A 12,636-nucleotide genomic window follows, 5' to 3' on the forward strand; every position below is an offset into this window, starting at 1 on the left:
CAACAAGAAATGCTTTCAATGCAAGACCCTCCACATCTTTATAGTCCTTGTGAATCTACTTCGTTTGAATCAAGTTGATTGGCAAAATAACAAGGAATTTCAATGAAACAAGTTCATTAGCAAAATCCATGGGTTTGAATCAATTTATTCCACATATCCAAGCTCGTGTACATCCATTTACCTATTAGTGTGAGGTGTCCTAAGATCTCTCAAAGTCAAAAGAGCAAAAGCAAAGAGAATTAATGGAAGGGTCATGGTTATCATATATGAGTCATGATGGTTATCCATTCAAATATATGAAACAAAGATGCATATGAGTGTAAAGACCAAAGTTTAGGGACCAAAGGCGGCTTTAAATAGCCAATACCCTTTGATATAAATACAAGGTCTAGGGAAAATTAAACCCCATACTTCACCCACTAAAACAATAGTGTAGCCTTTCAGCTGTTCAAAACTTATGGTACAAATCCAAATTCACACGAAGAGCGGAAGGGCTAGGACACCTAAGAATATATGCTAGCATAATGGTAGGCATCAGTCGAATACCAATTATGAGGTGCTGCTCCCAGCTAGAAGGGCTCACGATGCTGCTACGAACCAACTAGGGGCTCTCTCGAAAGAAGACGACTTGGAAAGGTACTAGGAAGGGCCAACAACTAGATCAGCGGGTGACATAGCGCAACGATCTTGCTGCTGAAATCTTGAACATACCCTAACTATGCTATTCGCAACTTAATGTTGGAGTTTCAAACCCCCTTAACAGTATTCACAAGCTGCTCTCACATTGATACTTCAAGGTGCCTAATGGTTCAAGATCAGCGCCATGTGCAAACATGGTCATCCACTACTAACATATTCCAACTGAGTAACCAATAATTACTGTGAACAAGAGAAGCATCGCATCTCTGTTAAAGACCCTTTAAGTTTGTATACTTGCAGGCTGCGGTAAATGCAATGATTGCAGGAAAAACAGTGATACAGCAATACAGAAAGAACAAGCCTCCATTATATGCGTTAACTTTGACACGACCACAATCAGTCTGCCAGAATCATCAAGCTAGTCAGACAATAACCAGTCGGACAGATGATCAAATACTGATTGATCGGTTCGTACTAATCAACGTTCCATACTGAGTGATGACTGCTCCAACCAGTACATATGCACGGATCCAACCTTGATCACAAATACAAATGTCAATGGTACAATTACTGGGGCTTCTAACAGTTAAACAAAGCATGTACATCATATTATAGACAATTTGCTGCAACTGCTGGTGACCACAGTGATCTTAATCAACAATGATGCTAGAGGAGATTAAGGTAATATTAACTAGAAACTTCTTGCCAGGATAAACTTAGGGGTGAAATATAACCCAGTGGCTTTTTTCTGGGGAGGTAATTTGGATCCTAGAGCTATATTTTTAGGCTTAAGATCTTAAAAACTAGCCCAAATATACTTGAATTTAGACTTTTTTTTCACTTAAACTTCGCCCCAAAAGACTCAAAAATAAGTTTTTTCACAACATCCGCCCAATTTTCTAAACTATTTGCCTTTGATTAGGCAAACATTCACCCCACCTATTTACAAAGTAAACATCATGGAGGTCCCTTATTTTTTACCCTACTAACAGGGTACATATTTCAGATTTGTTGAAGACATGTAAATAACGAAGCATAGCCCTCAAACCAAAATAAAAGCCAGTAATAGCTTAAATGAAGGGTCAGGTTATCATATAACTGATGATGTACCACAATCTGTAAGCTCCCTCACCATTATTGTAATGATGTAAGGTGCCAGAAGGTAGGAGCAGGTAGTGCTTCAATATGCAATTCAACCTTGCAAATGAGTCATGAAAAATCAGACAAAGCAATCAAGCAGGAATGCTTCAATATTCTATATTTTCCACTAAAAGCACTGCTGACAAGAAAAAGAATGTTATGGTGCAGACCAATAATGGATCAACGCCAGAATAAGCTAGCAAAAAAGCCAATGTAAATCATTTCAGGTTACAATCCAATGGTTCTCACCAAGGTAGAAGAACCGGGATATAACACCATAGAAACCTGAGACTGTTGGCAAGGAGCACCATGATGAAAGCTGCAAACGGGGTAGTAACCCCGCAAAAAAATTTCCTGGTGCAGGGCTGAGGTCCATAATTGTGCTGCAGCTGGGGGGGCTTACAAAACCTAACACTGAAGAGCAATGGGAAAAACTCTAGTATCATGTGCAGAAAGAGGCTTGCACATCTCTAAAAAGTAGAGGGAGAAGGAGATGCCAACCTTTATGAATAACAACTTTTCAAAGAAATCAACCTCAGGCTTCATCACTTATGACCATCTGCCTATCCCTCAGGCAGATGGCAAGCTCATTGTTGAAAAGAGCAAAAGCAATCACTGTACAAATCTGGCATCATGTGCAGAAAGAGGCTTGTACACCTCTCAAAATAGAGGGAGACGGAGATGCCAACCATTCCAACCTTAAAGAGAGAGCAATTACTGTACAAATCTGGCCTATCTATATCTGTAGATGCAAAAGCCTCACAGCTGAGACTTCCATCAATGTCGTCTTCAGGTAGCCTATTTTTAACATATTTCTGTGCTCTTCCTTCCTGCTGCATCATTGTATATGCTTTTTGGAACATCAGTACAATTTCATTCTTTTGAAAAAAGATTGCAATGCCTCCATGATTTCATCTGCCGTTAATTCACAACCCTCCTCCATCTGCAAACAACTCAGGAAACAAGGAGACACGTTAATAGAAAGCAAGGGACTATGTGCACATTTGCATGTGCATGGATCCACATGTGCACATATGTGTGCATGGCTGTGCATGTGCATTATTGTTGATGCTGAGGCCAGTGATTTGGGAAGTTATCATAATCCACCAAGTTACCATGAAAGCCTGCACCAAGCTTTGGCATACAAACATGTCCCTTCCAAAAGTCAGGAGTGAGAGAGTGCATGCGTGTGCACATGCATGTCGTCCGAATCCACTACGGACTCAAGAGACGCACGTTTCTGATAGAAAGGGTGAGAAGGCTGATGTGATAGAGAAGATAGGGCAGAAGCACATGGGCATGAATGTCCAGGAAACCCCATCAGTTTGAACACTATTGAGAGACTATATTGGGAGACTACTTCAGCTCAGTGAGTGTTGGAGATAGCTTAGAGATGGACAGCCTACAGGTTATGATGGGTCTTTTCGTTTCAAGGAGCCTTGTCCTTAAAAGAGCTTACAGCACAAGCCTTACCAGAGAGTAAGATTGATAGGATTGGAATCAAAATGTGTAACCTTCTCAAACGGGTGGTTCTTTAGCAAAAAGGGCTATAATACAGATTTCACGTCAGAGACAGTTACACAATCCACTCACTGTGATGATGAGTAAATAGATATTACAATTATGGTAGAAATGGCAAAGTGCTTCTCCCTGCTCTATCATACTGCCCTCTACAAATGACTGCTTGGAGTTATAGCCATTGTAACAAACCCTACAAGAAAGCTTGTACCTGCCTATTTCTTCAGCAAAGAAGGTTTATGTATCTCCTTGAACTTTGGGGCCTCTGAAGTGGACAGGTTTTGTACTCCTTTGTTAATCTTGTACTTCATGATGGTTTCCATTCCTTTTAGTACAGTACTACAAAGTATCATTCCCCCACCCGGGCTCGCCCCCCACCCCAAAAAAAGTTGAAGGGCACCCCTGGGTGACATGAAAGCCATTGCTTAAAGTACGAACATCATCACACTCACTGAGCAATGCGAGTGAAGCGGCTACAAACACAGCAAAAGTGGCATGCCTTAATCGTGTACAGTGAAAGAAAGCTAACTACCAAAGGAAATGGCATATGAGACAGCTCTGGTTGGTGGTTGAAAGTTGAGACTGCAGACCACCAAATATTTAGGCACACCTTCCACATAATCAGCTGTTGAAGCTGGATTCAAAAATCTTGAGCAGTGACTTCAGTAGAATAATATTTACCACATACTGCAGATATATCCTGTGCATGTTTGTGCATTTATGCTTCCAGAACTGTGTGCATGAGTACATGCCTATCTCTCATGTGCGAGTGTACATGCATATAGTTGCCTGCCTCTCTCTCATCTGTGAAAGTGCACATGCATGGATGCCTGCCTCTCTCCCATGTGTGTGCCCATGCAACGTATACATGCGTGCATAGACGAGTCCACATATGTGTGCATGTGCATTCTCACATGCTTAAGTTGAACAAGCATATTTGTGAAGAAGAATAATCATAAAGCTGAAGGTTGTGCTTTAGGTAGTACAAAAGGGCATGAGTAGCTGAGATGGAAGACAAACTGACCTGAGCACTAACAGTCAAGTCAAGTGTAGTCTCTGTAAATGAAAGTATGTTTGCATTGACCACTGAAAGCTGAAGCTTCTCAAGTTCTGCAAGTGACTTTACAAGGACACCCTTGTGCTTGTCACAATGAACTTGAATAAGCACATTTTTGCCAACCATTCGAACTTCTATGTCAGTTTTCTGAGTATTCTCATCCTTCGTGCTTGTTGAAGAAGTGTCAGTGCTGTTGCCAACTTTGTCAGGTTTTTGTACAGCCACAGACACCTGCTTTGGAAGCTGATCCTCCAGTGTCTTCAGACGCTCTTGCAGCTGCTTGACATACTTGATAGCATCACCAAGCACAGAAGCTTTGTCCATCTGATGCAAACATGAACAGTTTATGCTACTCACTCTCAGCATAAAAATGTAAGAGTGAGTTTTATAGCAAGGAGTTCAGCATAAATACACACCTTTTTCAATCCAGGCACTATCGCAGACAATGCTATAAAGCGTTGGCTGAGCTTCTCTCGCCTCCTTCGTTCTGCCATTATATGATCCTGATTTTGTGAAGGCTTGACAGGAGTTGAAGAGCTACTATTCCTCTGTGTTGCCATGATTGCTGTAGAGATGCCATGGAAGGGATCGGAAGGTGATGGTGGAATATATTTAGATGCTGTTGCCATGGCAGAGTGCAAATTGGTAATGCTGGTTTCTTGTCTTCCCAAGGTCTGGCAACCTCCCATCTCAAACTGAAACGTAGGTGTCTTTGGTGCCACGGTCTCAGAAGTTTCATCTTTCAAATCTGGGAAGGAAGTGAAAAGCCCTTCAAATACAGGCATGTTTACAGCTTGCTGTTTCCGCTCTCTCAAACTTGACTGCTTGAAGCCAGCTGTTGGTGGCCAAACACAAGAAGCTGAATCCCCATAGAAATGTTGTGCTGCATTCCAAGACCCTGGTCTGGGAGTCTTTGAGGGCCTTTCATGACCAGATGCAGCTGTATCTGATGGTTTTATTGTTGCATGATGGCATTGGGATATAGCAGTAGAAGCCATCCGCTTTTGTGGCTCCTTCACTTGAAAACCAGAAATGGGACCACTGAAAGCCATGAGATTATTGCTTTCAGCAGCTATGTTGTATGTTGCGTAGTCAGCTGAACTCAAAAGTCCACCTAAGGTCTTTGCCAGCAGAGGTTCCTCCATTGCCTGTTCATAAAACAACACATTTCAGTCACTCTCACCCCTCCCTTTCCCACTTTGTTTTGGATGATCCTCTAAAATTTACCACAGCATAATCCTTACCAGATCTGAAATCCAATTGTGGAGCATCGAAGACGGTAATTCCGATTGCATCTCCATCAAGTCCATAACTGGTGCTCAGCCGAATCTGGACATAGGTATACAACATTAACAGGGAAAGCCATGCAAGTCCAAAGACAAATGGGACCATGTCCATTTGCTAACCTATTCTTATTAAGCATGTAAGGACTTTGGAAGTCATACCATCAGCAAAGCACAATAATTCATCAAAAATGAGCACAAGCAATGGCCACAGAGAGAGGGAGACACGCACACATAATGACTCAGAATTTTGACATTTCAGAAGGCAAGGCCTTGAACTTTCGCCTACTGAAATACCTACCTCTCTCTCTTCTTTTTTTTCGTAATACCTCTCTCTCTCTCTCTCTCTCTCTCTCTCTCTCTCTCTCTCTCTCTCTCTGTCTCTCTCATATCCACGGCTGGAGCGTTACAAAGAACGGACAATGGCACTGCTTACAGGTAGATTCGATGAAAATCGAGCTGAGCCTACTCCACACACAGTTCTCTCTAGGATACTGCCATTCTTCTGTTCCAATACCTATCGGAGGCACCTCTGCTTCGTCCTTTCTTTCACACTTGCTTTCTTTGTCTGAGGAAGAGGAGGACTGCAACGATAATGAGACGCACGAAAAAGCTTTTGAATGATGGAGCTACAATTATTGACTAACGAGAAAAAGAGGACGGGTGGTACACATCAGAAAGAGAGAGACGGGAGACGGGAGATGGGAGAGACAGATCGAGACCTTTTCTTCATTTCCATCGTCTTCTTCTTCATCGGGCCGTCTGCGACGCCGCCGCTACCGCCGCTGCTTCTCTCTTGCTTTGTATTACCTCTCCCAGGACGCCATCTCCAAATTTTCCTCAGCATTGTTAACGAGATTACAGCACAAAATTCTGGATGCTCATGAGTCATCTGTGTCACCAAAGTTAATTACGGTGCCACGCCATAGCCATGGCCATCGCCATTGATGTCTCAGATAAAGTCGCCAATGTCAAAAAAGATGCATATTCTTAGAATCTTTCTTAGGTGCTAGCCGCAGAAATGCATGCATGTGTATATATATACATATATATAAATATAACATAACATTAAAGATGGACACATCTCAAATGGGTTGTTGGGCCATGCCCACTATGTTGCACATATCTCTTATCTTTTTATATAATTTAATGTATTATTCAAAAAAATATATTAGTATAGCACCCATTTAAGCATCTCGAGGGATTCAAGTGTTTTAATTAACTAAATACTGAAACTTTAATTTAAGCTCAAAATAAGAAATCCCCAAACAAATTACAACTTTTTCATAGAAGCCATAAGAATGGGCCTCCCTTGCCTTCTAATGTCTATGCCCACTTTTACTATGAATCATAATTACAAAAGCTAATAAGGGTTCAAGAGTTCTTTTAAGGAGCTATGATGGACTGGAATGCAATGATGTTCTTCAAAAGAATAGAGTCAGGGACAAGGACAAGAAGTGAAATAGAAAACACATTTGAACTCCATGAATTGATTGCTTTTTTCATATTTGTTTAGTCAAGCATACCAAGTAAGGGTCTATGTAGAAGCTTTCCTTTTTGCACTCGAGGGTGGGGTTGCTGCCAAAATCGCCTATATAGGAAGTAGTAGTGATCCCGAGTCTTGCTTGATTTCCACTTTACATGTGATTCCATATACCTAGTGGTGGACCCTCACATGTGCGGCATCATGAGGGTGTAGTCTTGCGATGTGCATATATTGTACTGGTTCTTTCATTGATTAATACAAGAGTATATCTAATAACAATAAAATAAGTGTTTAGAAAAGGGATAATAATATCAATGGTTTGTATGCCATTCTTAAAATAAAAAATAAAAAATGTTTTTTTTAAATCTTGGTGCATAGATCGGATGTTGTACGCTCGCATAGTGAATGCCGCAAGGTCCCGAAGAACAAAAGAACTCTACTTTTTGCACAAAACTCAAGGTAAAAAGCATGCACGACATGAACAAGAGACCAATTGGGTGCAATCTCCCCCCATGCCTTGTGTGAGCGCTCCACAAAGCATGTATTTTATGTATTAATCATCTTCAAGCTCAAATAGTAGCCCAAATTACAAAATAGCAAGCTTTTAGCTTTTGAGTTTGCTTTAGCACAAATAGAAATAAAGCTAGTGGGCGGTGCCCAAAGAGTTTGGCATACCCAATACAATGTCCAAGTACAAATAACATAATCGTGCGCCCATGCGCATACAAAATAATAAATAAATATCCAACACCTCAATAAATAGGCGTGATAAAATATAGGCGCCATGCCTAAGGTATGCGCCCATCAAAATATAAATGATAAATTGAATACTCTCTATCCTCCAATGCTTTCCTCCGCCACTGCTGCTATCTCTACACATCAACTGAAGCATTCACAATCGTTAGTAAAATAAGACAATTAAACCGACAAAAGTGAATACCTAGTAGTCTTCAGTTACATAAATAAATCAACTGGTTAGAAATCAATCCTAACCTTAATTTATTACGAGTGCGCACTCTAAACTCATAAACGTTTATTAATTTAATATGCATTTTGCGGAATCACCCGCTATGGAATCACCCATGTACACACTAAATTAATGAAACGCCCGAAAAGAACAGGCATCCCCATCAACTTCTCGCACAAAGAATCCACTTTGTGTATGAGCCCCGGTCATCAAAGTTTACGGAATCCACCGTAAAACCTCACGGAATCCACCGTGAAATATGCCTTTCCGCAAAATGCATATTAAATTAATAAACATTTATGAGTTTAGAGTGCGCACTCGTAATAAATTAAGGTTAGGGTTGATTTCTAACCAGTTGATTTATTTATGTAGTTGAAGACTGCTAGGTATTCACTTTTGTCGGTTTAATTGTATTATTTTAGTAACGATTGTGAATGCTTCAGTTGATGTGTAGAGATAGCAGCAGTGGTGGAGGAAAGCATTGGAGGATAGCGAGTATTCGATTTATCATTTATATTTTGATGTGCGCATACCTTAGGTATAGCGCCTATATTTTTTCACGCATATTTATTGAGGTGTTGGATATTTATTTATTATTTTGTATGCGCATGGGCGCATGATTATGTTATTTGTACTTGGACATTGTATTGGGTATGCCAGACTCTTTGGGCACCACCCACTAGCTTTATTTCTATTTGTGCTAAAGCAAACTCAAAAGCTAAAAGCTTACTATTTTGTAATTTGGGCTATTATTTGAGCTTGAAGATGATTAATACATAAAATGCATGCTTTGTGGAGCGCTCACACAAGGCATGGGGGGAGATTACACCCAATTGGTCTCTTGTTCATGTTGTACATGCTTTTTACCTTGAGTTTTGTGCAAAAAGTAGAGTTCTTTTGTTCTTGGGGACCTTCCAGCATTCACTACGCGAGCGTACAGCATCCGATCTGCGCACCAGATGGGTAGTGATTGGAAGCTCTTGATCTCAGCTTCGCTCTGATACCACTGGTGCACAGATTGGATGTTGTACACTCGCGTAGTGAATGCCGGAAGGTCCCCAAGAACAAAAGAACTCTACTTTTTGCACAAAACTCAAGGTAAAAAGCATGCACGACATGAACAAGAGACCAATTGGGTGCAATCTCCCCCCATGCCTTGTGTGAGCGCTCCACAAAGCATGTATTTTATGTATTAATCATCTTCAAGCTCAAATAATAGCCCAAATTACAAAATAGCAAGCTTTTAGCTTTTGAGTTTGTTTTAGTACAAATAGAAATAAAGCTAGTGGGCGGTGCCCAAAGAGTCTGGCATACCCAATACAATGTCCAAGTACAAATAACATAATCGTGCGCCCATGCGCATACAAAATAATAAATAAATATCCAACACCTCAATAAATAGGCGTGACAAAATATAGGCGCCATGCCTAAGGTATGCGCACATCAAAATATAAATGATAAATCGAATACTCGCTATCCTCCAATGCTTTCCTCCACCACTGCTGCTATCTCTACACATCAACTGAAGCATTCACAATCGTTAGTAAAATAAGACAATTAAACCGACAAAAGTGAATACCTAGTAGTCTTCAGCTACATAAATAAATCAACTAGTTAGAAATTAATCCTAACCTTAATTTATTACGAGTATGCACTCTAAACTCATAAACGTTTATTAATTTAATATGCATTTTGCGAAATCACCCGCTATGGAATCACCCATGTACACACTAAATTAATGAAACGCCCAAAAAGGACAGGCGTCCCCATCAACTTCTCGCACAAAGAATCCACTTTGTGTATGAGCCCCGGTCATCAAAGTTTACGGAATCCACCATAAAATCTCACGGAATCCATCGTGAAATATGCCTCCTGGCATCAAATCTGCAACTATTGTCAACTATTTCCGTGATGGTTGCACACGTGGGGCAAAGAAAGCCAATTTATGCATTTGTAAATACCATGAAATGGATGAAAAAGATTCTGCATAAATCACTCTATCCTATTCTTTGAGATTGACCATATCGATACTCGTGTTGAGTGAGTGATTGAGTGTAGGTGCATTACACTTAGTATCAGAGCAACTCCTACTTGGAGTTAAGGAGTACTCATTGAAGCAAGGGAGAATATCCATTGCCCCAAGAAGTCTACTACCATGAAGAATAACTCATCAACCACTATCTAGAAGGAAAAAACTTTAGCCTAGAAGACAACCCTATCAATTATCAATTCAAAGAGAACCACAACCAAGGAGAAGAAGTCTCCTACTAGAAAGGAAAAGGATGGAAGACATAAGAAAGTAAAACAGAGACTAGAAGACATCATGAAGAACTTAGGCTACAACAAGAAGAATGGACATGAAGAATAGACATGGGCTACAAGAGTGAAACCACAAAGATTGAAAAGAAGAAGAAGGGAGAGGATGCACTCAATCAAATGTAGGGATCACCTTGTTGCCAAAAGTGACAAAGGAAGAGTCAAAAGATGAAGAAGAGAATAAGATGAGAGATGATGCACTCAAATATATATAGGAACAACCTCATCCCCAAAACCCCAACCTCAACAATCAACCGATCACCCCAAGTTCATTAAAATAAGCTAAAAGATGAGTTGAAGGGCATTAGCATGAAGATATGGGAAGAGATAGAAGAGGATGACATGAGAGAAGAGCAAAAAGAGGCATTAGATGGAGCCATAGGTAGAATAGAAGAAAACAAAAGAAAAGAAAGGAATATAGAAGAGAATAAAGGAAGGATGGGCAAAGAGATGGAGTTAGGTAAAGACTAGGAGAAGAAAACAAGAAGAAGAAAGTTGCAAAGAAGAAAGACCAAGTAGACAAGTGTAGAGGGGCCAACTTAGAATATAGAGCGTGGACAACTAGAAAGGCAAACAAAAAAGATGATGAGAAGAAAGAGGAAGCTAAGTTAGGAAAAGAGCAAAGTAAAGATCAAGTTAGCTTAAAGGATCCAAGGAAGAAATATAGAAGAAGAAGGAATAGACTTAGAGAAGAAGGTTAGTAAAGAAGACGAAACTTGGCAAAGAGGGTTGCAAGGAAGAAAGCAAGAAGGAGAACATGAAAGAGAAAGAGATTGAAGGAAAAGAGAATAGTAAGGTGAAGTTCTGCACCAAGAAACAAAGGGAAGCACAAGCCAAGATAGAAAGACAAAGTGGATGCTTCCACAACCCAAGCTACATAAGTGGCTAAGGAAAATAGAATAAGAGCTAAATTCAAGGCCACACCCCATTGAATTGGATAAAGGGAGCAAATAAGAGCACTTAATTAAGTGGGAAGTCACTCCTGTGATCCGTAGGTGATCCCAAAAAAAATCAGATCAAGGAAGGAAACAAGTGTGCTTAAAAATTGAAGTCACTATCTACTCCTATGAACATGGAGAGATAAACCTTTATGTGATTAAGTTTATGGAAGCAAAGGAATATGCCTCCATGAAGCATGAGCATGAGGAAACACTCATAAACTGGTTAGTCTCGTCATGGTAACTTAGCCTCATGGGATGCAACCTTGCTAGTTAAGCCTTTGAGAACCTCCAACTCCTTTACAACGTCATCACAATCCTAGAGATTCAACTCAGTGCTCTAAACATAGGCATCACCCTACGCATGCAAGTGAATACACCTACTTCGGATGCCAAGAATCCAAGCTAAGTGTGAGGACTTAACCTATCCAAAGGAAAGATAATATGCAATGATACCTTCCATACCAAGGAAAGAATGCTCCAAACAATATGTCTAAGCTAAAGAAATTAAGGAATAATCCATGCAAAGAGAGGCCAAAGATAGGTGTCATGCACCAAGACTGCACCTTCCATGAAAAGAGACAAGCTACACCAACTAGTTTATCTAAATTCTATGGAAGGAAGAGATATTTGACAAAGGGGCCAATGAAAATTTCCCAAGTACTTGACTTGATGATGAGGAAAAAGTGTCATGGCAAATGAACCATGAGATCCAACTCCCCAAGTTCCAAGGCTATATTGAAGATGAAGAGAGGAACTACACAATGGGCAATCCAATGGGCTCCCTCCACCAAGGCATGGCATAACATGGCAAAGATTCCATCATGCCTTGACCAAAATAGTGCAACCACTTGGGACCCTGCCCACAAAAATTGGCATGTAGAGCTATAAGAGCCAAGCTAAGATAAAGTAAGACTTTAAAGCCTCCACTCTACATTTTAATTGAGTTAATATTTTACTAGAATGAGAGTAAATAAAGGTAAAAAGTCTAGATGGGCAAAGAATTACTGAGATTATAGGAAAACTTTTGTTAATAGCCCCATGTTGTATACCAATAGACACTAACTAGCTTGATAGAATAAGCTATGCTAAGACCCTTGAATGAGTCAAGGCGCTTAGCCTTTAGATTGTTAAGGACAATGATCCATTGTGCAAAGATGACTGTAGGGATACTCCTCCTTCTGCATGTAAGCCTTTGCATGTATGATTTGGTATTGGAGCCAAATGTGCCTATTTGGAGCTAGTGATGCACTCAAGTAAGTACTCTACTAGTGATTTTCACACTCCATGAT

General features: G+C 40.3%; 1 protein-coding gene across 3 annotated transcripts; it reads right to left on the reverse strand.

Moving 5' to 3' along the window:
• Nucleotides 1–1,755: 1,755 nt before the first annotated feature.
• LOC148009627 (uncharacterized) lies at nt 1,756–6,633 on the reverse strand. 3 transcript variants are annotated; one of them, XM_087673115.1, is made up of 6 exons: nt 6,360–6,633; nt 6,074–6,205; nt 5,599–5,683; nt 4,771–5,502; nt 4,322–4,678; nt 1,759–2,722 (listed from the first exon to the last, which is right to left on the reverse strand). In XM_087673115.1, the coding sequence occupies exons 3-6, from the start codon at nt 5,662–5,664 to the stop codon at nt 2,642–2,644; spliced, it is 1,236 nt and encodes a 411-aa protein (XP_087529241.1). In that variant the 5' UTR covers nt 5,665–5,683; nt 6,074–6,205; nt 6,360–6,633; the 3' UTR covers nt 1,759–2,641. The 3 variants fall into 3 exon arrangements, with proteins under 3 accessions (XP_087529242.1, XP_087529241.1, XP_087529240.1); XM_087673114.1 differs by having other exon boundaries at nt 6,074–6,221; XM_087673116.1 differs by lacking the exon at nt 6,074–6,205 and having other exon boundaries at nt 1,756–2,722.
• Between the last annotated feature and the right edge of the window lie 6,003 nt (nt 6,634–12,636).

Source organism: Lygodium microphyllum, chromosome 30 (assembly GCF_053477565.2).
Source record: "Lygodium microphyllum isolate KBCC chromosome 30, Lygodium_microphyllum_v1.1.10, whole genome shotgun sequence".
NCBI classification, from domain to species: domain Eukaryota; kingdom Viridiplantae; phylum Streptophyta; class Polypodiopsida; order Schizaeales; family Lygodiaceae; genus Lygodium; species Lygodium microphyllum.